At 42.1% G+C, this 27336-nt stretch overlaps 1 protein-coding gene and 1 long non-coding RNA gene across 14 annotated transcripts in view; one reads left to right on the plus strand and one right to left on the minus strand.

The window, feature by feature from the left end:
- The window catches only part of RBMS1 (RNA binding motif single stranded interacting protein 1), a 206540-nt gene that overhangs the window by 80062 nt on the left and 99142 nt on the right, over nucleotides 1-27336 (plus strand). For 3 of the 13 annotated variants that reach the window (XM_082395364.1, XM_082395368.1, XM_082395365.1), the window contains exon 1: nucleotides 788-1239. The exons of 7 other annotated variants lie outside the window; for them this stretch is intronic. In XM_082395364.1, coding sequence (XP_082251490.1) covers nucleotides 1171-1239 — 69 coding nt within the window. In that variant the 5' untranslated portion in view covers nucleotides 788-1170. Of the gene's footprint in view, nucleotides 1-150; nucleotides 173-787; nucleotides 1240-27336 lie in introns of those variants that run through there. 3 more of the 13 variants (XM_082395359.1, XM_082395361.1, XM_082395362.1) reach the window with 2 other exon arrangements.
- The window catches only part of LOC309630300, a 60211-nt gene continuing 48599 nt past the window's right edge, over nucleotides 15725-27336 (minus strand). The window contains exon 2 of the long non-coding RNA XR_014245585.1: nucleotides 15725-26320. This is a non-coding gene — a long non-coding RNA (uncharacterized lncRNA). The remainder of the gene's footprint in view (nucleotides 26321-27336) is intronic.

Below are 27336 nucleotides of genomic sequence, written 5' to 3' on the forward strand. Positions count from 1 at the left end.
ACTACCTCCTCACTTTGTCCGTTTTGCAGTTTCTGTGTCCCTTCTATAGAACACATTTGTGTCGCATCTCATAATTAACATATAGAAGGATCACACACTTCCAGTTTTCGGGAAGGCTTACTAAACCGATGGCTTGAAATGATTTTCGCTATTTGACTTTGGCATCTTGAAGGTAAGCTTGCCAACTCTGGCATAGGAATAAAGTATGAACTTTACCTTGCGTGTTTGCGGTGAGGGGGTGGGGAGTGGAGACTTATTTTCTCTGCTAAAATTTTAGCGTGCGAATTGGGGGAACGGGGATTTGCAGAGATTTGATGGAAGGCTGGTTTGTTCGTTGAAGTAGGAGTGATTGCCCGCACCTTTTCTGGGAGAGTGGACGGTCGTGGGGATAGTTTGGAAGGGTGAAAGAGGAAAAGAAGACTTGGGACCAGTTGGCTTCCTCCCCAGGTGTTAGCGTGATCCCCGGCGCGGTGCCCCGAAAAGGGGCTTCGAGCCCGGGTGCAAAGCTGCCGCGGGTGCTGAGGCCAAGAGCCGAGGGGGAAAAAAGAAAAGAGGAGGGGGGTGGCTACTCCAAGGAATGTGCGGCATGCGGGGAGCCAGACCCAACCATTGCACCAGAGCGGGGGCGCCGGCGGCTCCCCGGGCCGCGCGGCCCCCGCTCCGGCCCCGAGCCCGGGAGGGAGCGCCCGGGGGCCGGCCGGCCGGCGGGGCGGCGGGCGCGGCGCCGGGCGGGAGGGCGGGGAGGCGCGGGTGGGCCTGGGCGCGGCGCGAGGCGGTGCGCGGCCGCCTCCCCGCCCCCGGCCGGCGCGCTCTCGGGGCGGTGGTTGAGGCCGCGGGAGGTGGGGACGCGGCGGCGCTGCTCGTCCGCTGCCGCCGGGAGAGTCCGCGGCGCCGCCAGCTCCGCGCGCGAACTCCCGTCCATGGCACGCAGGGCGGCGGCCGCCGGAGCTGCCCGAGTCCCGCCCGCCGCCGCCGCGCCGCACTTTTAGGCGAGTCCGGAGGTCGAGGGCGGAGGAGAAGTCAGCCCGGAGCTGCAGCCCCCGCCGGCCGCCGCCGCGCGGCGAGAGGGAGTTCCCAGAGCGGCCGCGGCCCCGGCCGGCCCCCTCCCTGCGCCCTCCCCCTCGCGGCGAGGCTGCCCCGCGCCCGCGCCCGCTGCCCGCGCCCGCCGCGATGATCTTCCCCAGCAGCAGCGGCAACCCTGGGGGCAGCAGCAGCTGCAGGACGCCCTATCGCAAGCAGGTGAGGCGGCGGCGGGGATGCCGCGCGGAGGCCGGCCGCCCCGCTCTACAAAGGGTGGCAGCGCTCGGCCGGACTCCGCAGTCGTCCTCGGAGGGACCGGGCCGGGCGGTGACCTTGTTTCGCAGGAGGCGGCCCGCGGGGACGGCTCGGGCCGGTGACCTTAGCCGGGGAGATGCCCTCGCCCCCTCCGGCCGGGCCGGGCGGGACGCGGAGGAAGGGGAAGGGGCGGCGGCGCGGCGAGAGCAGGAGCGCGCCGGGGGCTTCGCCCAGCTCTGCAACAAGTTTGGATTTTTTTCCGGAAACCTTTGTGTGTGGAAGAGTACGATAATAAGTCTTAAGATTGGGATACAACAATCTTCACTTGGAACCTCAAAGAACCTGCCCGATTCGTACGAAACCCGGAAGACCTGTGTGTGTGTGTGTGTGTGTGTGTGTGTGTGTGTGTGTTCGCGCTCGCTCCCCCTCCCATTTATATATTAAAAAAAAGAAAAGAAAGAAAAAGAAACAGGAACTTCTACTGTCACTTTCTCAAGGTTTTCAGTTTTCAGCAGCACAGGGAAATCCTGTGACATCCTAGTTGCAGAGATACTTGGATAAGCCTGAGTCATACACATGCCTTTTCCTATTTTAATACCGTTTCATACATTTTTTAACAGATTGAACTCCAAAGGCACTTTAGTGGTTAGATCAAAATCCCCTGCCGGGAAAAGGAGTGGAGCTGGAAGCTTATAGTCATGGCCTTTTGTTTTGTTTTTCATCTTTGTTTTTAAAAGAAGGTTACTGAAGCCATGTTGTGGTAAATCTCACGGAGCCTTTCAGCAGCAGCATTAACAAGACCTAGCTTTAAATTATGTAAAAAATGTGCAGGTCTGTTTAGAAAAGGTTAAACTGATTTAGAGGTCAGTGGCAAGATGCTTGTTGAGAAAACAAAAACACGATTGCAGATATTTTTCTTCAATAATAGATCTCTTGTCTACATCCTTAGCCACTGAGACAAATCAATTAAGTTATTATCCCAATAATGATTCAATCAAACTGTATCCTTCCATGCAGACCATGGCTCTGTTAAGATCATGACAGATGACAGTGATGCCTGGTGGCTTTCCTAAAGGCGTTCACAGGATTATTGATTATGTTTAGTCCTTTTTGTTCTCAAAGTCATTTTGGGGGGTGCGGTAGGGAGGGCACGTCTTACTATAAGTATATCTGAAAATGGTGCTAATTTTCTGATACAATGACAGTGTTAAAAAGTATTGTTTTCTGGTGTTTGGTTCTTTCACTTGTTAGCTTTCCCTTAAAAAGACAGTAAACACACCTGGTCTGTATGCCCTTGCTTTCCAAGTCAATGGAACTTTTACCTGGTTTAAGAAAAGCCCCTTCCTTTAATTAAAAAAAAAAAAAAAAAAAATCTGCATTTGTGACTTGGCTGAAGTATATACTAAAATTTGTCAAGATTCAGAAGCTGGCATCTCTAAAATCTCTTCATGTGGCCTCATTTAAAATAAATGCCCTCAAATCCAGTACACTTACATCAACTTCATAAATGAAGCCAATTTACAATAAATATTCTCCTGAACCCTCCTCCCCCCGCCCCCTACCTCCCTCTACCTGAAAAGATGGCTAATTATGTAAGGGCCTTGTGTATTCATTTATTTGTTGTCAGAACCCGGTGGGATGTTAGCTGTGAAATGGGGAAAAGGCTCTGAGGGCGAGGCCTTTTGCTGTGAGGGGCTGGAGTTTTTGTGTGTGGAGGGGGACAGCCTGCTGGTCTGGAGCACGCTGATAAGATGCTCTTCTTTTCACTAGGCTCTCCTTAGATTCAGAGGCTAAAAGGGCTGACTGAATCAGAAAAACAAACAGACTTTCTTTTTTCTATAGGCGAAGAAAGAAATGAATGTGTAGGCATTATACAGACACAAGACCCCGGGTACCAGTGGTATTTGAGTCAAAGGTTTCTTTTGTTAGTATTTAGCCATTCACTGGGAAAGCACACTTCCAGCAAGGGGACCTGGTTACCATGAGTGACTTTGTGATCTCATCCTGGCTTAGTCTAAATGGGAAGTCTAATTAATGCTTTTTATAAGATTTTGTGACATTAAGCTTGCACCTTTCAGTTCACATTAGTTTGTTCATTTTGATGAAAGAATAGGTCCATTTTCGGTGTATAAGGCAGTTTGATTTTAATCTAGAAATATATGATCATCTGTTAGAGCTGATTTCAGATAGTTTGCCTGAGGAAAACACTGCATGTGAGGAATACTTAAAAATCACCTTTGGAAGAAAAAATAAGCTGGAGTCACACTTGTATTATACATATTTATTAATAGTGGCAAACCATCATTGAGCATCTTATAGCCTGTGGGTTGCTGTTCTCAGTGCTATAGGTGGGTTAACTCATCTAGTCATCTTGACAGTCCTATGAGGTAGGTAATAATAATATCTCCATTTTACAGTTAAGAAAACTGAGACACAGATTAAGTACCGTGCTCAGTCTGTATGACCCAAAGTGCAGAGTCAGGCTTTGGCAGTCAAGCTCTTAAGACAACCACACTACAGCAGCCTGCTTATTACGTGCACATCTCAATGAAAACTCATACAGAGCTTCTCTGCGTCACTGCCCGTCACCCTTCTAGTCTCAAAAGTCTGGTTTAGGGATTCCTCCCACCTATCTGGGCCATGGACAGGTGCGGGGAGGGGGTGGCGAGGAGGGAGTTGCAGGTGAAGGAGGACGCTGTGAATGACATGGATGGTGGGTTCGTGATATTTGGGATCGGCATTGATGTTAAAGGATTGCTTTGCAGAGTGATTGTAGGGTATCTTCTTAAAACTTTACAAATATCGGAGTCAGCCAGTTTCAGTTAAACAGAGGTGGGTGGTACTCATGCCCCTCCTGCCGCACGTTGTGTATCGAGGACGTCAAGGAGCGCTGATCTCCGGCATCATTTAGGATAAACAGGATTTTCCTGCATCACAGGCCTATGAGCATGTTAGAAATACATCTGCTCGGCTCAGGTCAGAGTAAGATGCTTTGAGTGGGTGATAACCCAGGAGGCAATATCTAGACAAAGATTGTTGGTTCTAGTCTCAGTGGAGAAATGTGTATGGCCTATGATTGTTGACTGTGACTTTCAGATACAGGATATTCGTTAAGCAAATCCAGTCTGTATGAGAACACCGCCACAAAGCAAAATGAAAGCCCTTTAGTAGGACTTCTGTAGTTGTGAAAATATTTTTCGTATGTCTCAAAAGAAAAAGTGCTTTCCTTTAATTAGGGAAGATAAACATTTCCATTTTATTTTGAATTCTTTTATTAGCTACTTTCCCCTTCCTGTTCCCTTACTTCCATTTCGGAACTGCTTTTCTTGAGGTAGTTGATTCAGTGATGTCATATACTTGGTTTTTACAAATTGAGGTGTGTAGCAAGTACTTTTTTGCCTAGTGGTTTGCAGTGGGGTCTTTGGGGTAGGGGAGTGCGTATAAGAATTTTCGTGTGTGTGTGTTTCTTTTCTTTTCGAACAATCTTGCCAACCAATAGCTGTACTTGTTAAATGTTGCTAAAACTTTTGATGAGTGGAGTACTTATCTCCCCAGTTTAAATAGATTTACATAGTTTGCTGCTTTCTTGAAGATTAACTGGGTGTAGCTGCACGTGAAGAATTCAACAGTGATTCAGTGTTTGGCCTTGTTAGAGGATGACATACAAAGCTGTTGATTAATCCTCTTCAAGCAGTTTCTGTTCACAGCAATTTATGTGTAGTAGATTGGGTTTTGTTAAAGTTTGAAGATTAAAGTGTTCAGAGAAATGTTTAAATGAACACTGTCTGAGCCAGTCCCAATTTGTTGTCTTTTTCAAAGAAGGTAAACCTACTCAAGCCGTAGAAATTGGAGGTTTAGGGGAAATTAGCAGAAAATTAAATTGGTATACATAAAAAGGTCTTGTCCTGTTTTTGTATTAGGCTATTTCAGTGTGTTTGTGATTCAGTAGTGCTTGTGCCTCAAGGTAACTGTTTGAAATATGTAACCATAGTCATTTGAAAAGTACAGAATTCGCCATCAGTGATCATCCAGTTTTTCCGCTAGACATCCCTTTTGGCGTCTCACTACATTTTCCATAGTTCGCTTCAGGTTTTGAACACGTTTCTCGTTTTTGTTCTTTCCTTCCTTTTAGAGACTGCTGTCAGCTGGGCTCATCATATATTGGTAATACTTTCTGAGCCCTTTCTTGGGGTGGGCGGGGACGGGGGGGAGTCAGTCTTTCCAAGTTTCTGAGACTATATTTCCAAAGCACTCTGCCAATAAATAAATATTTAAAGATGTATATGATATCCCTTCCCAACCTCAGCTATATTTAATCTTCACAACATCCATATAAAGTAGAAAAAGGTCAGGAATTTTGAGGCAGTGAATTTAAATGGCGTAGTTGGTGAAAGCTCAGGTCTCTGGAGTCAAGGGTTCTGTCAGCTACCAGAAAAAAGAGAAGGAAGCTCGGTCAAGGACAGCTGTAGCCCCACTACACTTCCCTTTACTTGGCCTCGCAAAGACATGTGGCACACAGAACATCCCAGATTTCAGCTTAGGGAATTGTAGCTTTGTAATGTATTAGTGTTTTTTGTTTGTCTCATAAAGGCCTTTGCTCTAGGGTTCTCAGATAACATACGGGACACCAACTTAAATTGGAGTTTCCGGTAAACAATGAATAATATTTTAGTATAAGCACGTCCCAAATATTGTGCGGTACTGTGTGTTTTTATTTGCTAAATCCAGCAGTCCTATCTCTGGGGAACCCAACTCACTTTTTAAAACGAGTTATAAAAGAAATCGTAATTATAAATAATATTATTCCCATGTTTTTTTCCTCCAAAAATCTTGCCTCTTAGCATATTCCTTGAGCCCTGGTAACACAGATTTCACATCTTAACTTCTTTAACCATCACTCAACCTAATTGAAAGACCCCGGCTTAAGTTCTGGCTCTGTCTCTTGCATGCTTTTTCACTTAACCTCCCAAAGCCTCACTTTCTGTTAAATAAAGATAATAGTGCCCCCTCCACAGGGTTGTTGTTGTTAATCCTTCTAAGGTGTTATTATTATTAATGTCCCTACAGAGCAAGCAACAGCGGGTGGTCCTGGGAGGCTCTGTGTGATCCTGGGAGACCTTGACACAGCCTCTAAGAATGGACTTTGTTTAGAAAGTGGGGGCAGCCTCCAAAAGGGTAAGGATCTGGAGCTTGAAAACGAGACTCTCAACCACATTAAAAAAAAAAAATCCAAAAAGAAGTAGAAAAGAGCATCCCACCGTATTTCAGAACAGTTGTTCCTGTATTATGCTCTTGTTAGCAGAGTTTGCCATCTCTTTGGGGAAAGAAAGCCTTTCAACACTCTGTTCTTTATTTTATGCAGATATATGATTGGAGAAGGAAAAAAAGAGCATTAATCACTCTTGTTGATGAAAAATTCTACCTTTTAATTTGCTCGAAAGCGGACGGATTTGATTATTAGTATATGCGTGATGATTTCCTGAATTCTTTCCTTTGTCTTGTTGGTTTTCAAAGATGCCATCTTTGCCTTTTCTCAGAAAAATAAACATTGTTTTTCTCCTTGGACATCTGTAGGTGTTTGGTGGGTGTTTGTTTTTAAACTCGCATCTGTAGAGAATGCTTTGCTTTAATACATTCTAAAAGCTTAGTCGATTTTTAAAATAGGATAGACATACCATGAGGAAGGAAGTAATAAGCTTTTCCTGAAATTAGGACAAGATGAAAAAATTAAATGGAGCAAACTAACTTCTGTATTAAAATAATGAACCAATGTAGCTGTTGTTGTTTAACACTTATTAAATGGCAGCAGCCACAACAAAACTTGGTGTTAAACTTAGTAGTGCTCTAATAAACAGAAATGTATTTTGGCTCCACTTTATTCATTTAAACATACGGACTTACAAAGCAGTGTAACGTAAACTGGGGAAAATTGTATTTGCATTTGTTAATTGTGCATACAATACAGCCTCAAAAAATGCATTTAAAAAAAACGACTGGAAGGAAATATGCCAAACTATTAACAAGTGTTTTCCGCTGTTGGTAGATGGAATCATGAATGACTTATTTTTCATGATTCTCTTTACATTTATTTTTCGGCCTTGCAGTCCCCCTTGTTCCCCACCTGACAATACAGTCCCTTCGGTTATCAAGAAAAAGATAAAGTGAGAAGAATATAGAAAATTGTATTATTTCTAATGTTTAAAAATTGCAGTGAAAACCCAATTCTCATGTCATTGAGAATTTCAGCATAGCATGTAGGTGTTACTTGTTTCTGTGCCTGCGCTTTGAGATACAGTCCTTTACTATTCTTTATGAATTTCTGTTTTTATTTTTACTGCCAATTCCTGTATCCCATTTTTGGAAATCACCTATTTCTGACAGATAGTTTTTATATTTATGAACTTAGTATTTTCCCATTTTATACATACTCGACAGGACTTCTGTACTTTTTAAAAAACATTTTTAAGACACCAACTTGTATGAGTCAGCAAGGAGAAAATGTAGCTATGTATATGGAATTTCATATGCTAAAGTATTTTTCACGGAAGGAGTTATTTTAAATATTGAAGAATTACCGCTGATTTCTCTGTTGTCATTTGACTTACAGGTGCATTTAAATACAGCTGTTTTGTGGACAAACTCCCCCACATAGAATTTCTGTATTAAACATGAAAAACCAAGACTGTTCTACCACTCATGTCATAATCCTTTGGATTTATTTTATTATGAATACTCATGGCTGTCTTCATCACACACTTCCTTTTCACTGTAGCTTTTTGAAAGGGCAGTGGGGTGGGAGGCGTGGCTTCCGTACAGGCAGCTGTAATTTATAATGGGACAGTGGAGGTTTCTGTAAGAAACACACAGTACAGATCATGTCTGCACTTTAGAAGCTGTTGTTACTGTGTAACCCGGGGGGATTTTCAGTGTATCAGGGAGTTTTGGGTGTGCTCTGTAGAGGCTACAAGACTTCAGAGTGAAAGGAGGAGAGAGCACTGAAGGGAGGAAGGAAGAGGTGGGGGGGTCTGAGGGAGAGATAGAGAGAGAGAAGGAAAGCAGTATTGCTTTGTTAGCTTCTTACTTTATTAGTTGACACGCCACTTTACAAAATCTGTTTGTTTCATTGTTTGGATGCCCTGTAGGTTGGGTGCCGATATGTAGCCTCATTGGTCTGTATTATCTGAGATTCTTACATCCCATTTTTTTCTGCATAGTGTTCCCATCACCTAGAATTTCCTTTCAGCTCTGTTCTAAAACAAGATCTCTGTCTCTCCACTTCCGGGAACTGCCTAAAAAAACATCACCCTTTTGGAAGACCATTTTTGATCAACCCAACCCTATGCATTCAAATATTCTAGAAACAATGTTGTCTCCACTTTCTCTGTCTGTATTCTCAGTTTTATAAGTCAGATGCCAACAGGCCAGCTCCAAGGGAGTGGGTATGTTCTTTTGTTCAACTGAAAGTTTAACAGCGACTCCGAACCATTGAGTCAAATAATTACTGAGTGTGTAGCGTAGGTTAAGTTGGGAATGTCATTGTGGAGGAAGTAAACGGGTGACACGCAGAAGGCACACTGTTGCTCGTTAAGGGAGAGGCTGGGTGGGGGGAAGCCAGTTTAGCTAGCACCTCAAACAGCTGAGAGATGGTGAGGACCCAAAAGAAGGCAGTTACATTGTGGGTAGGAGGAACAACCAAATTTTGTGGACATTGGAGGACATAAAGCCCCTAAAATTGAATGTAAAATGTGGCATACATCCGCTGTTTCCTGGGGAGACGTTCGTAGCTTTCATCAGTTTGCCAAAGGGATTTGTGCCCTCCAAAAGAATTTATGACTGCATGTGGAAATGGAGGAGGACAACCTAAAGATGGTGCCAAGATTTCTAACTCGGGAGGCAGGTTGCATCATGGAAGGTGACATTTCAGGTGGAAGGAACATTACAGCAAAGATTTGAAGATAGAATACGTGGGCTTTTGTAGGGCAAGAGTGAGAAATTCAGGTGAGCTGGACTGCAGGGTTGGAGGACAGAGCAGGGATTGCGTGAAGCTTGCTGAAGTGGATGCAAGGAGAGTCTGAGTTTAAAGGTGTTGTAACAGTTGAAATAAAGCTGTAAGATGGAGTAACGGCAGTGTGAATGTATTAGATGGGGTGGATTCAAGTTATGGTTCAGAGCTGGCGATTGACTGGGTGGGGAGTGGACAGTGTTGGTAAAAAAAGAGTCCTAGGTCTCTTGTCTGAAATGATTGGAAAAATAAAAAGTTTCTGCAACATTACTTGCTCTGGTCTCAGTGATTAGGTAGAATCCAGCCATTCTCTTACAGGGATTGTCTACATTTTTTTTAGGCGTTAAATTGGGGGCAGGGGAATGCTAAATTCTACTGGTATTCAAAGTCCAGACACCAAGAATACAAACGGTCCTTCTGTATCCATGTTAGTCTCATAAGGCAGAATCGTCCAGCCCTGAAAGGCTAGTAGCACCCAGCGCGAACCACCTTAAGTACTCTTTTTGGATCCAGGAGGTGGTTGTAAATATTTTTTTTACTGCTCCCCTGGGATTGACTTAAAGTCAGTACAGAGGCTGTGTCACATGGGTGTGTAGATTTCCATGTTTGGCCTGGATCCTTACATTCTTTGGAGTGGAGTACTTATCCAGCAGATCTTTTTCTTGATAGTGTATGTCATCTGTAACATCTGTAGTATAATAAGTGCATTGGTTATATTAAATACTCCCACCTCAACAGGAGTATGAAAGATGGCAGGTTGGATGATGAACGGGTTCGAGAATTCACCCCACCACAATAAATTAGTTTCTGAGGAAAAGCCATAAGCTTGGTTTGGCCATTTTAATTTGGCCATGTGAATCACACGTTACCACCCTTCCCACCAACCAAGTGCAGGCAGGAATTTCCAGCAAGAAATACAGAACTAGAGTTTTGGGCAAGAAGCTCAGGACCTCCTGAAACTTAATAGGTGGCACATTGGGAACAGGTTAAAGCAGCTCAGGAAGAGAAGGTGTCCAGAAGAATCTGGAGAGACCTGGGGAACATAGGTTCTGTAGTGGGAAGGATGAGCCTTAGGCAAAGAAGGGGAAAGAAATGGCAAAATGTTGGGAGAATCAAGAGAGTATCACAGAAGCCCAAGAAGAGCAGAGTTTCTAGCAGAGCTGGTCAGCTCTGTTACGTGTTGCCTAGAGGTTAAGGAAGATAAAGGTGGAGTAGAGGCCATTGGAAATGTCCATTGGGAGGTCTTTGAAAGTCTTTGAGACAGAAGTTTCAGTAGAGTAGTTTGTGTGTGGTGGGCAAGGAAGGGAGCAGGGGTGAACGTGGTAGAAAGCACATTCCAAAGGGTTTAAGGAATGCATGAGTGAAGAGGGTGTGTCTTTAGAAAAACTGGGTGTCAAAGGAAAGAGTCCCTTCTGACAATCTTGAGGCAAGATTATTTTAGCATTTGACTGGTTGTAGGTAGAGCGAGGTGATAGAAAACAGGGACTAGTTGGAACTAGGTCTCTTTTTTTTAAGAAAGATTGAGGTTAGTCTTACAGGAAAGGGATCTGAGAGGGTTTCCTGACAGTGATACAGGAAGGAGGAGATTGATTATGCTAGAGATGTTAGGAGGAGTAAGGAGGCCAGTGAAGCTCAACCTTTTAAAAGCTTACATTTCAGTAACGAGGTTAGGTCGTCTGTTACGATTTTAAAAAAAAAGAAAAAATGAATCTAGGCCTAAAGAGTGTGACAAAAGATTTGGAGTAATCGCTCTTGGGAATTTGGTGAGCATTCAAATAGAGATGAGTAAAAGGATGACTGAGCTGTAGTGAGGGCCCCTGGGAGTGCAGGGGTCTGAGTTGGCAGGATATTTTGACCCTTCTCCCACAAGAAATGAGGGAAAGCATCTGGGTAATGAATTTATGTAGGGTTTGACATTGGTAAAGGGATTAGGTATGAAAATCGAGAGGATCCTGATGAACGTTAAGGAGACAGGTGAATATTACTCAGCCATAAAAAGAAACGAAATTGGATTATTTGTAGTGAGGTGGATGGACCTAGAGTCTGTCATACAGAGTGAAGTAAGTCAGAAAGAGGAAAACAAATACCGTATGCTAACACATATATGGAATCTAAAAAAAAAAAGGTTCTGAAGAACCTAGGGGCAGGACAGGAATAAAGATGTAGATGTAGAGAATAGACTTGAGAACACGGGGAGGGGGAAGGGTAAGCTGGGACAAAGTGAGAGAGTAACATTGACTTAAACGCTACCAAATGTAAAATAGATAGCTAGCGGGAAGCAGCCGCATGGCACAGGGAGATCAGCTCGGTGATCTCTTTGATTCACTTTGTTACACAGCAGAAACTAACACAACATTGTAAAGCAATTATACTCCAATAAAGATGTTAAAAAAAAAGGTGAAATCAAGAGAGACACTGAACTTTGAGAACAGGGCGGGTCCTGGAGATTCTGATAAGATAAAAAGGAAAGTCCCTGGGAGTGAGGGAAGGAGAGTGATCAGAGAGGAAACTCCATGGTCAAGATCTTGAAGGTGTAGTAGTTCCAGGATCTTAACCTTGTAGAGTTATTGGGATGATTAAATGAGATGATACAGATGTGTCTGCCTGGCATGCCAGAAATGCTCAAGTGGCAATAATTATTAAGATGTGGATCTCATATAATTTATACCTCCCTGTAACCATTGTTCAAATATTTGTGTAAATCCAATCATATTTCAAACAGACTTCAATCACGAACCACGAACCAAAATAATATATACTTTTAAACTGAACCACAAGCCCAAATTAAGTTTTAAAATATACTATCAAACTATTTCAAAACATCTTAAGTTGCTTTTAAAGAAAAAAAGGTGGACATGGGTGTGGATCCCAACTTCATCATTTATCAGTTCTCTTACTGTGAACGCATTTCTTAAATTTCCTGCGTCTTGATTTCCTCAGTGACAAAACGAGATAAAATAATTACTTAATGTTATTGAGATGATTGGATGAAGTCATATATGTGACAGCGCGTGACGCATTATCTGGCACATGTGCTCTGTCTGCTTGCCTTCTTCCTTGCGGTGTCGCCTAACAAGTCAGTTGACACAAGAGGATCTCGGCGGATGGGGCACAAAATGATAATAGTGGTAGAAGATTGCGATCATTCTGTTCATGAGCAGAAAATACTTTGTTAGGAGAAAGCTCTAGAAGGGAAACTCAGTTCTCATTGATAAATGGAAATGATTCTTACATTGTCCTTGACTTCCTAGAGTAAAAGATCAAGGAGTTAAAGTAAGATAAAGTGCTTTATGACGGACAAACACTACAGAGATGTTGTTATGGATTCTGAAATGGGTGCCCTTAAACTGTTACATGAGTATTTTGTTTCCTTCAGCATGTGATTTTAAGTTTATGAAGTCTATTGTTCAAAGCCACTTTTCCCAAATTGTGTTCACTGATATACTGGGGTTCTATTAAATGTTAAAAGTGTTCCAGGAATTGAAATATTCAGTGTTCAAAGAAACTTGGGAAGCACTACAAACTATATAGTATTGTTGTCTTAGAGAGTAACAGTGGAAATTGGCATTTGAAAGTCTGAGAAAGCCTGCAGTACAGACATTTGTCCAACTTTGTGTATCTCATTGTTTCCTAGAATTATTTGATCATGGTACCTAGAATATTTACTAGCTATATTCTGTGGAACAGTTTGGGAAACACTTACTTAAAGGAACCTTTTGCATTTTAGAGTTGGAAGGGACCTTAGCGATATCTAGTCCAGCCCTTGTAATTTACCCCTAAGGAAATTATAATCCAGAGACATTGAACGATTTGTTCAAAATCTCACAGCTCAAAAAGCCTAGGTCTTCTGACCCTGAATCCTCCATCATTCTACCTTCAGAGTCTTGGCTTTTCCAAGTGGGGCACACCCTTGCACCAGTGTTTTCAGAATTGCTTTCATATGAGGTGTTTTATTATTCTCTGAACAAGTAAGTCCTTAGGGATGGTATGTTGCATGTTACTTTCAGACAAAATAAATTATTATCTGCCAACTGTCATATGTTTTGTTTTTAATTTCTCCTCTTTTAAGGTCAGTTTTCCCACCTATTTTATTGTTTCTTAAAGCATTTATGAAATCTAGATTACTGACTTGGGAAGTCAATCTAGTTTAAAATATCAGTGACCTAGAAAACCCACAGGTTCTAATTATTAATGAACATTCTTTTGCCCTCTAAATTTGTTTTGTCTTTTTCACCTAATTGGCTGCGGGTAGACAAATTTACATATTTTTAGCCCCTTCCTGCCTGACTTACTACAGCATGCAAAATTTGCTCTGTGGTTTCTAGAGTAAGTTCCTGTATAGAAGAAACCACAGTTTAGACTTTACAACCCTGCTGTGTGCTAAAGGCCCCTCTAGGACACACTGAAATGTGCTCTTTAAAAATCTGAATGACCAGTTCCTTGCCCTTTGTTACCATTAAGATATTTCAGGTACTAATAGTTCACTTGGATACTTTCTCTTTTTATGTATGTTAAGGTTCATAGTTGCTTAGTCTAAAGAAAAGTGGGTGGGTCCCTGTCAGAGACCCTCACTGATTCTTTCTGGTGTCTACAACATGAAAATTTATTCTGAATGAATCCTGTGATGTGATAACTAGTGCTCTGGATGAAGTGATACGAAATAATGTCTGTTATATCATGTGTATCACAAAAGAAGCATAGAATATTAGTGCTGAAAGGACCTTAAGAGATACACTTTTGTAAGTACTCATTTTAGAGTTGAGGATGTTTCAACATCACACAGCTTATTTGTAACAAAGCCAGGACTAGAACACATGTGTCCAGGCCACTAGTGCAGTTTGAACCTTTTCAAACAAATCCAGCTTGGATTATTATTCATTCAATCAATATTTTAGAGACCAATATGGGCCAAGCACTGTGTTAGGCCCTGAAGGGAATAAGAAATTGATGATTTTATTTCTCAATACTGTAGTGAAATAGGGACTGTGGAGCCGGTGTATAAATAACTATACAAGGTAGAAATGAATCAGTGGCATAAGAGGTGTAGCTATTTAAGAAGTGCATGGTGTAAGAACATGTCTAACCTATAGCTATCATGCTCCGATTGACCTTAATTTAGATTATTTGACTTTTAGGTGCATTTGATTTGATTTTCTGGATAGAAACAACGGTCTCAGTTGGCTGATCCATTTTGTCATTGTGTTGATTGTCACATTAGAGTTACTCTACCCTTTAATTGACTGTATTAAGCTGCTTATTAGGGCATAAAGCAGAGAAGAAATGGAAGTATATCTTCCACATTCTTGGCATTAATTCGTTGCCAAATTTGGTTTAGTTCTCTAAGAGGGGTGTGGAAAAGCTCGAGAGCACAAAGAGAAATTCAGGCAAAAATGGTACTATTTCAGTTTCTAAGAGGCTCTTCTTTTCATTGTTCACAAGTCAAATGTATGAAGTAGGATTGGAAAATATCACTTGTGGAGCTGGGATTGTTGACAATCAAGGGAAACAACAGATAAAGGTTTACATAAAAATTGCTCGTACTTTTCACAGACTATCTGTAACTGGGGTCAGCATACGGTTTTCTGTGAAGGGCCCAATAGTAAATACTTTAGGCTTTGCAGGCCATAAGGGCTCTGTCACAATTACTTAGCACTACCTGTGGCTTCAAAGCTGCCATAGATAATGCATTCGGATGGGCTGTGTTCCAGTAAACTTTGTTTACAAAAGCAGGCGGCAAATGGGATTTGGCCTCTGGACAGTAGTTTGCAGACCCCCGATTTATGGAATCCTTTATTCGTTGGCTCTTTTACCAAAAGGTGCACAGAACAAACTGAAAGAAAATGATACTCAAACCAGATAGTAATGATACTTATTAGTACCATCAAAATAGAGTACACAAAGAATAAAACCAAGTGAGTGTAGGTTTGATTCTTAGCTTTGATCAGAAGGTTTTGGATTAAAGGCTCAATCTTTTTTTTTTTTTTTAAATATATTTATTTATTTATTTATTTTTGGCTGAGTTGGGTCTTTGTTGTTGTGCGTGGGCTTTCTCTAGTTGTGTCAAGCGGGGGCTACTCTTCATTGTGGTGCACGGGCTTCTTATTGCAGTGGCTTCTCTTGTTGCGGAGCACGGGCTCTAGGCATGCGGGCTTCAGTAGTTGTGGCACGTGGGCTTCAGTAGTTGTGGCTCGCGGGCTCTAGAGCACAGGCTCAGTAATTGTGGCTCACGGGCCCAGTTGCTCTGCGGCATGTGGGATCTTCCCAGACCAGGGCTCGAACCCGTGTCCCCTGCATTGGCAGGCAGACTCTCAACCACTGCGCCACCAGGGAAGCCCTAAAGGCTCAATCTTGACCAGATATTTTGTTTGGTTGTATTTGGGGAGGCTTCCTTCATGTATCTATGTAATCAATACTACCTTGGTCATTTTTTTTTTTTTGTACTTTGAATCCCTAAATCTTGGTCATAATTCTGAAATGGTGAGACAAGAGAGCCATGATAAAATAGAAATAGCATCCTAGGAGTAAAATGTTAAATTTTTTTTTTTCTTTAAAAATATGTTTTGACTTAGTTTGCTAGGGCTGCCATAACAAAGTTCCACAAGCTGAGTTCTTAAACAGTAGAAATTCATTTTCTCACAGTTCTGGAAGATAGAAGTCCAAGACCAAGGTGTTGGCAGGGCCGCACTCCCTCAGAAGGTGTTAGGGAAGAGCCTCTTCAGGCCTCTCTCCTAACTTCCGTCTTCACGTGACATTCTCCCTGGGTGGATGTCTGTCTCTGTGTCCAGATTTTGCCTTGTAATAAGGACACCAGCTGTGTTGGAGTCCACCCTAATGAACTCATCTTAACTCCATTACCTTTGTAAAGACTCTCTCTCGACATAAGGTCACATTCTAAGCTGCTGGGGGGTTAGGACTTCAATGTATGTGGGGTTTTTTGGGGGGGCGGGTGGGGGAGGACAAAATTCAACCCACAACAACCTGGTACCAGACATTCCTTCATCTTGAGTGAAGCTCATCAGTTGGGTGCCCTGGTGGACCCCAAAAAAAGCTAAAATGCTTCGTGACTCACTCGTGGTCACTTTGGCTTTCATAACACAAGTGTTAACACTGGTGGCCCTCTTGTGCATAGCATATAAGGAAATGTTTTATTTTGTTGTTGTTTTTCACCTGTAAGATAAAAGATACTTCTTTACAGAAATAGCTTAAACATGTAAATAGCTACGGATGCGTCCATTTCCAACCATAATCTTCAAGGACCTTGAGGAACTAACTGCTCTGTCCCTGATCTGCTTTGCTCAAGTCCATACCTGCCATTCCAGTCAAAAGTACTTTCCTTGCTTCTTGAAGTCTGTTTTTCCTTCCTGTGCTCCAGTCTTTTGTTAGACTATCACAGATGGCCACGAAACTCCACCCTCTCATCGTCAAGCTCACTTTCCTTTCTTCTGGAAGTTGAAGTTCAAGGTCTCCCTCTTCCAGGAAGATAATCTCTGTGATCTCCCTTTTCTGCAGTTCCTGCTATTACATTAGAGCAGAATTTTGAGGTGATGGTTTTCCATTGACCGCATCTCAGTTGGGATGTGTATGTGGTGGTGTGGAGAAGCAGTAATGCCCTTTATACTCAGAAAGGGATGAATCGCACCATTACCCATTAAGGCATCAGGTTACCTCTAGGGACTTGGAATGAAAGTGAGTTCCTGAAGTTATTAGGTAAGTCCTTCGGAACAGGGAAATTCTTGCCATTGGTAAGTTTGTTTTGAAAGCTATCATAGACCTGTAGTTCTGTAAGAATGTGAAGCCGTATCAAAGCTTCTTGAGTCTTATACAAAAATTTAAAGCTGTTCATACATTCCATTAGAGGTGCCTCACTTTTGTTATTCTTTCTTTCACTTCTTTTTCTTTCTTTCTCCGCCTCCCCTCTTTTTTTGACAGATACTAAGGACACATCTTGATGGCACCAATTTTTTAAAAAAACAGCTAAATTAGTTATTTCTCTTTACCAAAGTATTCTTCATTATATATAATTGTTGTTTATTTGCTGAATTGTTCTAACTTTTTGTTTGGGTGTGCTTCTCATTACCAACTAGGTTGTTTTGAGATCTCTGAGCACTTGGAAACTGTATTTCTTTGCAGCATAGTGTTTACGGAGCATAGTGCTTTACATGCGTATTTGGGGCACCATATTTGCTGCTTTCATTTTCAGGTTTTCTTTAAAAGTCCTATTTCCTTACTGCATTCAGGACATGGATTTGCTCATGCAGAATTTTTCAGAACTACCTCAGCGTGTGAAGTTAGGCATACTTATCAGTTATTATTCCGGCAAGAATTTATCAGTGACTGGCAGTGCTATATGTCGGGGAAGGTACATTTCTGCCCAGAATGAGGTCATTGGCTTTATAAAAGCAGCCACTTTCTGAAGTTTGTTTGTTTGTTTTCCGCAAATAGTCACATAAACCAAAGTAAGGATTGAGACAATTTGTAAAATGAACACGTGTGGAATTGACTCCCTGACTTCGAATGGGAACAGAAAGATGTTGTCTTGTAACTGTGTAGGAGATGCACTGTGGAAGGCCTCGTTCCCGGGGGGGATCCTCTGAGCCGATGAGTTGACATTTCTTTGTACCCAGTGAAGTGTGTGTAGAGCTGGGCATTGAACTCTCTATATGTCTGTTAGGGAGAAGCCACGAAAACCTCTCACGTCTGAGGGAGGGTTAGTAAGAAGTGTCAGATCAGGGAACCAGAAATTGCTTGGATCAGCTGATGCAAAAGAGGATCTAGAGGGTGTGACTAGAGAGTGTGCAGTTTTAGAACCGGAGACGCCTTTTCCTGCCAGCAAGTCCAAGGATCCAGTGTCCTTTGGGAGAGCTGAAAGATAAACCCTGTGGGGAGCAAGGGGACGAGATGGCCCGCTGCTTTGCGAGTAGGGTGGTCACAGCCAGGGTGCTGGGGCGTAAGTGGGTAGGGGCCTCAGTGCCCTGAAGACTCAGATTAGCTGTAGAGACCATAGCGTAAACCTTCCAGAGTAGGAGGGACACCAAGGTCTCTGAATCTCAGAGATGTGCTCTCTTTGTTCTACTGTTTATGTAGGCATTTCCTGAAGTGTGGTCCCTGGACCACCGACATCAGAATCTCCTGGGGTGCTTATTAAAAAGGTAAATTATTGGGTCCCACTACCTCACTTTCTCAAACACTACAGGGGCATTTTAAGGTCTCTAGGTGACTTAGAACCTCACTGAAATCTGAGGACCACTGGGTGAAATATTCCTCAGAAAAGCTCTGCCTGTGGGCATCTTCAGTGATGAAGAATGAGCTAACTTATAAAGCAGTGATCTTTTAAGTCCAGGGGTGATGTAGGCAGGAAATGTAAATGGGTGCCAAGTAAGAGAATGACAGATGTATGAGTAACTGAGTCAAAACTGGGTCCAAAGAAAAATTGGGATATATCTCCCAAGGCTGACATCAGAAAAGCTAACAGCACATGTCCCTTGAAACCTTGGTTGGCCAGAGCACTGGACCAGCTGGGCTGATGCATTTGAGCCATTCTGCGTTCCTGTAGGAAACTGGAAACGGTTTCAGAGGTCAGTCTCTAGAAGTGCTGAGCCAGCTAAGATGCCAGGGCCAGCCATAAACCTCAGGGACCAGATGAAAATCTTCAAAATCTAATATACAGAAAGCTGTTTCTTTTTTTCCCCCGGTAAAATTTTTGCCAGGCATGTTTTTTAAGCAACTGCCTAGGGTGTATATGTGTGTTGGGGGGTGGGAGGAGGTGCATATGCCGCTAGCTCTGTGTACTTGTTGGGGGAGAGGACATGGCAGGGAGGAGAGATTCCTGAGCGTCTCAGAGTCTACATAACTGTATGTGTATGATGAGAGTGGGTTTCCATTTTCTTTGCTTTGTTGACCCTTTTTCTCAGCATCTCTCCTCTACGCACTGAGTGGGCAAGACTGCCATTGGCAGCAGGGATGAGAAAGGTTCCAGGGCTCACACCATTGCTGAGACACTCCCCCACCCCCTCCACAGCTAGACAGCTGTCTAATCAGAAGCAAGCAAAGGACCAGCCCATCAGACAGTGGCACCTGGCTCCTTTCACTTCCACGTGCATCTTTTCTGCTTGCTTAGCCACAGCCCACAAACCTTGGCAGTTACTGTTAATTTTAGGAAACATTTGGTAATTAAAAGCCCTTGCTAATAAAATTTAGAGATTTACCCGATTTTTATTCAGCCCTCTTAAGGGAATAGGGCAAAAAGAACCATTAAGAGAAAAAGAGTAGTTAGGGTGATCTCACTTGCCTCAGTGTTTTCCCCATCATTGCCACCTCCCCAGCCCCATTTACTAAAGCCACGATTGGCAGTCTTTTGATACTTGTAACTTCGATATTGACAATCATATATAGCTCTATCTCTAGCTAAGAGGGAAAAAGCAGCCCGGAAAGTCAAGAGGTGGGGGTAGTCTTAGGATTTGAAAAACCAGACAGTAAATATCCTGAGATAAAATCTGTTGAAAATAGCAACTTGTACACCATGTAGAAAACATGCTTCTCAATTCTTCAGGTGACGTCCAGCTGGGAGGAATGGTGCACTACAGAGAATATCAATTAGCAGAAGGATACCAGCACACTGGAAGATAGGCACCAGTTAACAAAAAGAGGGTTAATGGGTATAATCATAAAATCGTGCCGTTCAGTTAAGAAAAAAAATTCTGAGGGAAATCAAATACGTACAACTAGGTATGTGAAAAGACCTGTGTGGTAGGTTTGACCCCAAATGAATTAGCCAGCTGATTTAGCTGCTTAGTCTGTTGGTGTATAATAAAATTTGAGTATTTAGATTAAGAAATGAAGTCATCCTACTGCATGAGTATTACAAGCTCTCATACAAAAGTTCATCTGTAAGTTGAAATTTTAAAAATTAGAACACTTTTTTTTTTTTTTTCATAGAAACATTGTATTTGGTGAACTGGTTCCTAGGTTTGCCAGTGGAAATGTTATTAATAATAGCTAGATTCCCAGGTTAGCCCCAAAGCCCATGGTCTTCTAATGGAATTTTAGAACTGATGGTGCCAGCTTCAGTTCTGAGTCTCCGCTGAGCAAAGGGTTATCGTATGGTACGTTCAGCAGAGGAAGAGAATGCCTTTCTCACTTCTAATAATCATAGTGAAAAACGTAAATTGAGTGGCCTTTTGCACTCCCCCTCCTCTCTCTCTGAAGGTTGAAGATAACAAAAGTCAGGCACCTCTAATGGAACATATGCACATCTTTAAGTTCCCTTGCTGATGCCATCTCAGCTGTTTCAGGTGATGACTGTTTTACCACATCAGATTCAAGAAATTTGGGGATTTTAAAAGAGGGGCCCTAACCCAGATGCATCTCTAGTTGGAATTTTAAGTGGTAAAACTCACGCAAATGAAAAGGCCCAGGGAATAGGAAAATTTTGGTTAGCCGGCCTTTCCAGGGAGCATTTCCTAGGGAATCAGCTCCCCCGGTTTCCCTTGCCTTTTGCAGCATCTTCCACTTTTGAACCCACAGGGTCATTTTCATTTTCAGTTTTCTCCATTTTCTTCTTTACTGCGGCTTTGCAAAGGAGCCTCAGAGTAGGAGGAAGGGGGATTGAGAAGCTACTTACCTGTATAAGTCAGTTTCAAGCTTAGGACTGGTGGTGTCTGTACTGAGCAGAGCCCTCTTGGCCATCTGGGTACCAAGTTGCGAGAGGAACACTGAGAAGGATGAACTCAAGTGTAGCTGGCAGTCATTAAGCGCTTCTTCCAAGCTTGGCATTTCACTAGGGGCCCAGCAGTGATTAGCTTGTGCTGTCTTCACACCTACTCTGTGAGCTAGCATAGACCGTGTCATCCTTACTTTACAGACGAAGAGATGAGATTCAGAGATAATTTGCCTTAGGTCATGGTGAGTGGCAGTGGTAGATCTGAACTTGAGGCAGTCTGATTTCAGAATCCATCCTTTCAACCGTAATCGCTTTACTAACTCCTTAGGAGTTGTCTAGGTCAAAGAAGTTGTTCGGTTATTGTGGCTTGTTGGGAGGTTTAAAGGAATACCTTTGGGGGGATGATAGTTATCATTAAAGATTTAAATTTGGATAAAAGAAGGGGAGACTAGACTTGTATGCTGTGGCAACTAGAAGTGGTTTAGAAATAAACTGGGGCATCTGCTGTCTTGTAATAGTCCCCCATCTTCACTCCCCATCTCTATGCCATAGAGAGAAATCTTACTTTGGATATGAGGTTGGACAAGATGTCACATAAGTTTCTTTCTGGATATAATTATGGTTAAAGAATTAATCGGTGTTATAACATAGTGGGTACGGATGTAAAGTAATTCTCTGTACGTGTTTTGATTACATAAGTAAGTTTAGGAGAAGTAAGGTTAGGAGGGTCAAAATCGGCCTTTAGAGAAAGTCACTGTAGTGGGTTGAATAACGTGTCCCAAAATTTGTGTCTAACCAGAACTTCAGAATGTGACTTAATTTGGAAATAAGATCTTGGCAGATGTAATTAGTTAAGGGTCTTGAGATCCAATCAAAGCAGAATTAGAGTGGACCCTAAGTCCAATGACCGGTGTCCTTCTAAGAAGAGGAGAGACACAGAGAGATGACCACGTGAAGGCGGAGGCAGATTGGAATTACGCTACCTCGAGGCAAGAACAGCAGGAGCTACCAGCAATTAGAAGAGCAGGAAGCAGCCTCCCTTAGAGCTGTCGGGGGAGCATTGCCCTGCTGACACCTGGATTGCCGATTTCTGGCCTCCCGGACTGTGAGACAATAAACATCTGCTGTTGTAAGCCACTAGGTTTGCGGTGATTTGTTACAGCAGCCCTAGGAAACTGATCCAGCCATTTCCCACTTTCTCCCCATTTATATTTTATCTTTAACTTCGGTATAGCTTAATGTACAAATGTAACATTATAGTTACTATACAAATCTAAGTTTTAAATTTCCTGACAGAAACTAATGACATTTAAATTGTATTAGGATGGTGATACTTATATTTAATTAACTTTTTAAAAGCGATGCGGTTCATTTCAAGGAGTAGCGTTTCCTCTTGTCTATCCTTCTAAAGCCATGCTGCAGTTGAGGGGGCGGTGGGTGTGATTTGTGGTTCATCCCAGAGAATTTTATCAAACTACTCAGATGGCTCCATTAAGAAGTTAGTCCTCTAAATAACTCTCTGTCGTACACTTCTCTAAGGTTAAAAATCAATTAAAAGGATTGGAGTGAAGGTGTCATTTTTCAATTGAGAGTCTAATAAAGCAAATCCTGGCAAGAATGAATAACAACTGCCTGACCAGATGTGGCCATTACCAAAGGCAGGAGGATCCCAGAGTGATTACATCTTCTTGAAGGTTTATATAGTAATTCTGATTAATCTGTTTTGAAAAGACAGATACCCACATATCTCAGGTATCCAAAGGCAATAAGATTAAGATTATTAGGACTCATCTTTTTCTCTGAATTATAATTCTCACTATCAATCATAATTTGTCCAGCATCCCTGGTGTTTTTTAAGTCTTAAACTAGGAATTTTAAAAGTCCACCTGTCATAGAGTTGGGAGATTGTTCCAGAGATGCTACAAGTCTGGAGAGGAAATATAATAGATTTCAGTGAAAATAGAGATCTTGTTTCAGCTACGAAAAGGGTATGATTGATGCACTTTGCCCCAGATATCAAACTCCTTTCTAAGACAGACTCTGCCATCATCCAGCCCTGGCCAACTCCTCTCACCTCTTTATACCCCAGAGCTGTTCAACATACAGCAGTTAAAGCCCTGCAACAGTTGCATGGTTTCTAACATATGTCAGTCTATGTTTTTTCCCTCACCACGTACATAAAGCGCTTGGTCCAAGCTCTGTGCTGTACAGGGTGGGATAATCAGGCAGGATGTGGTTACATGTTCTCAAGGGGCTTACAGGCCAGGGAAGGAGATTTATTCTTTAATTCAAATGTAGAAATAACCATGTTAGAAAGTGTTAAACTTTTGTTGAGATTAAAATACCATGTACTGAGAAGATCTAAAGGAAAGCATGTTGCCTGAGTGTTTTCTAGCGATATTCCTTCACAGTCACACTGTACTGTTGGGATTGGGGTAAGGGAGGACATATCACTAAGTACCACTGTTTTGCAACCAGTTTCTTGAGCCAAAAACCTTTTGGTTATTATTATTATTTTTTTTTAATAGTAATCTTTTATTTATTTATTTTTTTATATTTATTTTTGGCTGTGTTGGGTCTTCGTTTCTGTGCTCAGGCTTTCTCTAGTTGCGGCAAGCGGGGGCCACTCTTCATCGCGGTGCGCGGGCCTCTCACTGTCGCGGCCTCTCTTGCTGCAGAGCACAGGCTCCAGACGCGCAGGCTCAGTAATTGTGACTCACGGGCCCAGTTGCTCCGCGGCATGTGGGATCTTCCCAGACCAGGGCTCGAACCCGTGTCCCCTGCATTAGCAGGCAGATTCTCAACCACTGCGCCACCAGGGAAGCCCTGGTTATGTTTTATTGATGGGTATTAGGAAGATTTTTAGTAACCATGAAATGGGCAGAATATTCACGGCAAAGGTCATTTTTTTAAAAAAAGAGTCTTTAGATAGAGCAACTGTATATCAAATAAGGCCCCCAATTCAGTGAAACTCAATGGCACACCCCTCCCTTATGCCTACTTTCTCTTTTGCTTAGCTCCTAAAGAGGTTGTCAGTTAGACCGTATTTCACATCCAGACGGCCACCTCCTCAGTGATGTTGGGAAAATCTCTTAACTTCTGTTTTCTCAGCTGTAAAATGGTGAAAATTATACCTCCCTTATTGTGATTAAATGAAAGAATACATACAAAGCACCTAGCTTGGTACCAAAAAACACAATAAATGCTCAACAATGTTAGCGATCAGTACGATGAATAACACTCAGTTCTCTAGAAAAAAATGTTTGCAGTAAGCTGTCATGGTTTAAAATGGTGTTCTCCCTTTAGCTGTTGCTTATTTCGCTCTTTTTAAAGGTTGTCTAGGTAAATTTGATAGTAAAATGATAAAATATTACAGCCCCAACTAAAACAGGTAAACAAATGGCTAAGCCTACTCCCCTCAATTAAGAGAAAAGTATTATTCTTGACATTTTGTCTCTTTCTAGAAAGATAACTGCTAACGAGCATTTACACATCAGCTATGATTGCAAGGTATGTTTGGATTTTACAGTAAGAAAGAACGAAGATGAAGTTAGAGTCTCCGATGCAGGCGATGCAGGCAAAGTTTCCATGTGTATTTCTGGGGACAGCAGAGTGAGATAACCTGTCTAAGATTTTAATGGATAAATTCTGGCTTCAGTATTTACAATTTACATATTACCTTCGAAAAATGTATTCAGGCAGGATTAAATTGTTTTTTAGGTCTGCATCTCTTCCTAATTTGCTTGGTACTGGAAGTTCTCCTAAAAGTAGGATGATGTTTTAATTTGAATAATTCTTATGTAACTGGGAGCAGCTACTGGGTTGCAGAGACAAGCAGAGCAGGGGCTGACTGACACCCTCTGTGCCTCGAGATGAGGGCCTCCTTCTCCAGCTTCCCTGGCTGGAGTGTAGAAAAGGCAGTTTGCCCATTCATTCCTAACTTTTTCCCCCCATACTAGAAGTTACAGTGCCTGGTTCCGATCTTTAAAAAAAAAATCTACCATTCTTCTTAGTTCATTCTTTTGTTCTATGTCCTGATTTTTAAATTGGGCAGAGAGTACTGTTTTGAGATTAAATCTAGTCCAAAATGTAAAGGAAATATCCAAAGACTTGAATTTTAGGATTTGTGATGTTGTCTGTATGGAGAAATAGAAATTTTAAAACTGTTTGTGTCCCCCTCCTGCATTTTTTCTGTTTCAGCAAAATGATTTGGTAATGCACAGGTTCTCTGAGGTATCCTTGCAGCTACTTTACATTCACGCAATCCGGAGAGCTGCTACTTTACATTCACACAATCCGGAGAGCGTAGGAGATCTTAGGTGGCTTGCAGGCCACACCTGGACCATTCCCGTCTGCTCTGTCAGGGCAGGGGTTCACAGCAGTGTTTTTTCCTTTCCTGTGCCGGCAGTGCTCATTGGCTGCTTTGGTTTAGGTGGGGTGGGTGCAGAGAGCTGGCCCCTCATCACTGGTCATCGAGTGTAGAGTCTCCTGAAGCCAGTTTCCATTTAGGTACGATTGTCTTCACCACTGTGTTTCTTTGTCGATGCGTGGGAAGAGATGACGTCGTTTTCTTGTGCATTTAGAAGGACAGAGATTTATGAAATCCAGTTTGGGTACCTGTCACTAATAAATTAGGTTAATCTGGGATCATGATTGAGAATGAAAGATTGCATGTTTGATTTCATGAAGCAAAGGTAAAGGATATTTTATTTGCTATTATAGTGAAACTAAATATAAGAAGAGGAAAAGGAGACGGAAAGGCTCAGTGGAGCTGTGCTGCTGTGGGGTGTGTGACCCCCATACCCGACCCCTCAAATTCACAGAGGTTCCGGGTCTCCTTTCTACCGAGAGCTAGAACTTGAATCATACTGTCCCAGGTTTCTTGGAAAAGAAGGTCCCTCTGAAATTTTCAATTTTCAGTCAATTTCAAATGAAACTGATGCTTTGTGATTAACTTGAGCAACAGAAAATAAAAGGGTCTTCAGGAAGATGAGTAGCTTCACTTTTTTTCTTCTTGAGCTACAATCCCTACTTTAAACAAAGAGTATTGTGAAATAATTTTTCTTTTGAAAAAGAAGTCCTGTCTGATTTACATAAATACTGAAACTGTTTCCCAGATTCCACTTACTGCAGAATGAAGTTGTACGTTAGTTTATCTACTTCAGAAAAGATGAAGAGAGGAGTGAACCTTGCCAGCACTTGGGTTGGTTACCTTCCAAGGCACCCAGGTACTCCAAGGCTGATACCATCAGTCCTGAAGTGATTAGACAGCAGTAGTGCATGGGCTGGCTCCACGAGAGAGAGGAGAGTCTCTGGGCTGCTGTAAGCAGTGGATATTCAGTCTAAATATACAAGAGAAATCCCACAGGGAAGAAAACTTGTTCCTGCAAAAAAAAATGAAGAAATGCTTACTCAGGTCAAAAGAGAAACAGTTCTTTAAGTATACTGGTGAGCTACTGGGAGCAGGGTTCTCATAACTGGGGATTTCTGAAGGAAAACCAGCTCGTCTTAGAGAATTAATATGAGTATAGCCACTGTGAAACTTTAGGATAAAACCAGACACTGGAATACATGAAAGGAAAATCTTCCAAGTCTCTAGTTTCTTTGTAAGGAAACTGAGGGTTGAAGTTTCTTGGTTTAAGTGAGTGAATTTGTGGCATACATAGGGAGACTAGAGAGTGGGCGGACAATTCTAGAGACTTTTCAAAGGTTTCTAATCTAAGCTTATTAAATTGCCAGTTGACCCTGAATGTACTTCTCTGACACAAAGGCAACAAATTGCTATAATTAAATCTGTTTGATTTGTGTATCTTCTTGTAGATGGTACAGATAGTGATTGTATTATTCACAAATTTTTAATATAAACACAAAAATAGAGTGGTAGCATTCACAAGAATTTTTTAGGAATTTTGAATTGTAAATTTAATAGATGGTGTGAGTTTCCTTTTTTTTGGTAAGCAGGAAATTAGATGTCTAGCATACACTTGGACATCCAAGTAAGCAATCTAAAATATGAGGTGTAAAAGAGGCAGTACAAAATATACACTTTTTCTATGATGCCTTAACAAGACTAGCACATCAATTTTCCTTTTTAAGACTCATTGAGAAAACTTGGCATGTACCATTATAATTGCTACAATCCTTGTAGCAAATAAGGGCTGGTGCCTTTTGACAGCACTGGTGGGAAGGGAGACGTAGTTCTGCCTTGAATTAGCTGTACAACATTGGACGTATACATGCTTTGACTTCTTTGGGCCTCAGAGGGGTTTCCTGAAAAGTAAGGTATTGAATTAGATCAGTGTTTATCAACATTTTAAAAGTCAAGCCTTCTTGAGTAAAAATAAAAATACTGCCCCTATCTCCACTCCCCACCCATCTCTTAAGATTCTTTTATACTTCC

Source organism: Balaenoptera borealis, assembly GCF_965194805.1.
Source record: "Balaenoptera borealis genome assembly, chromosome: 6".
Lineage (NCBI taxonomy): Eukaryota > Metazoa > Chordata > Mammalia > Artiodactyla > Balaenopteridae > Balaenoptera > Balaenoptera borealis.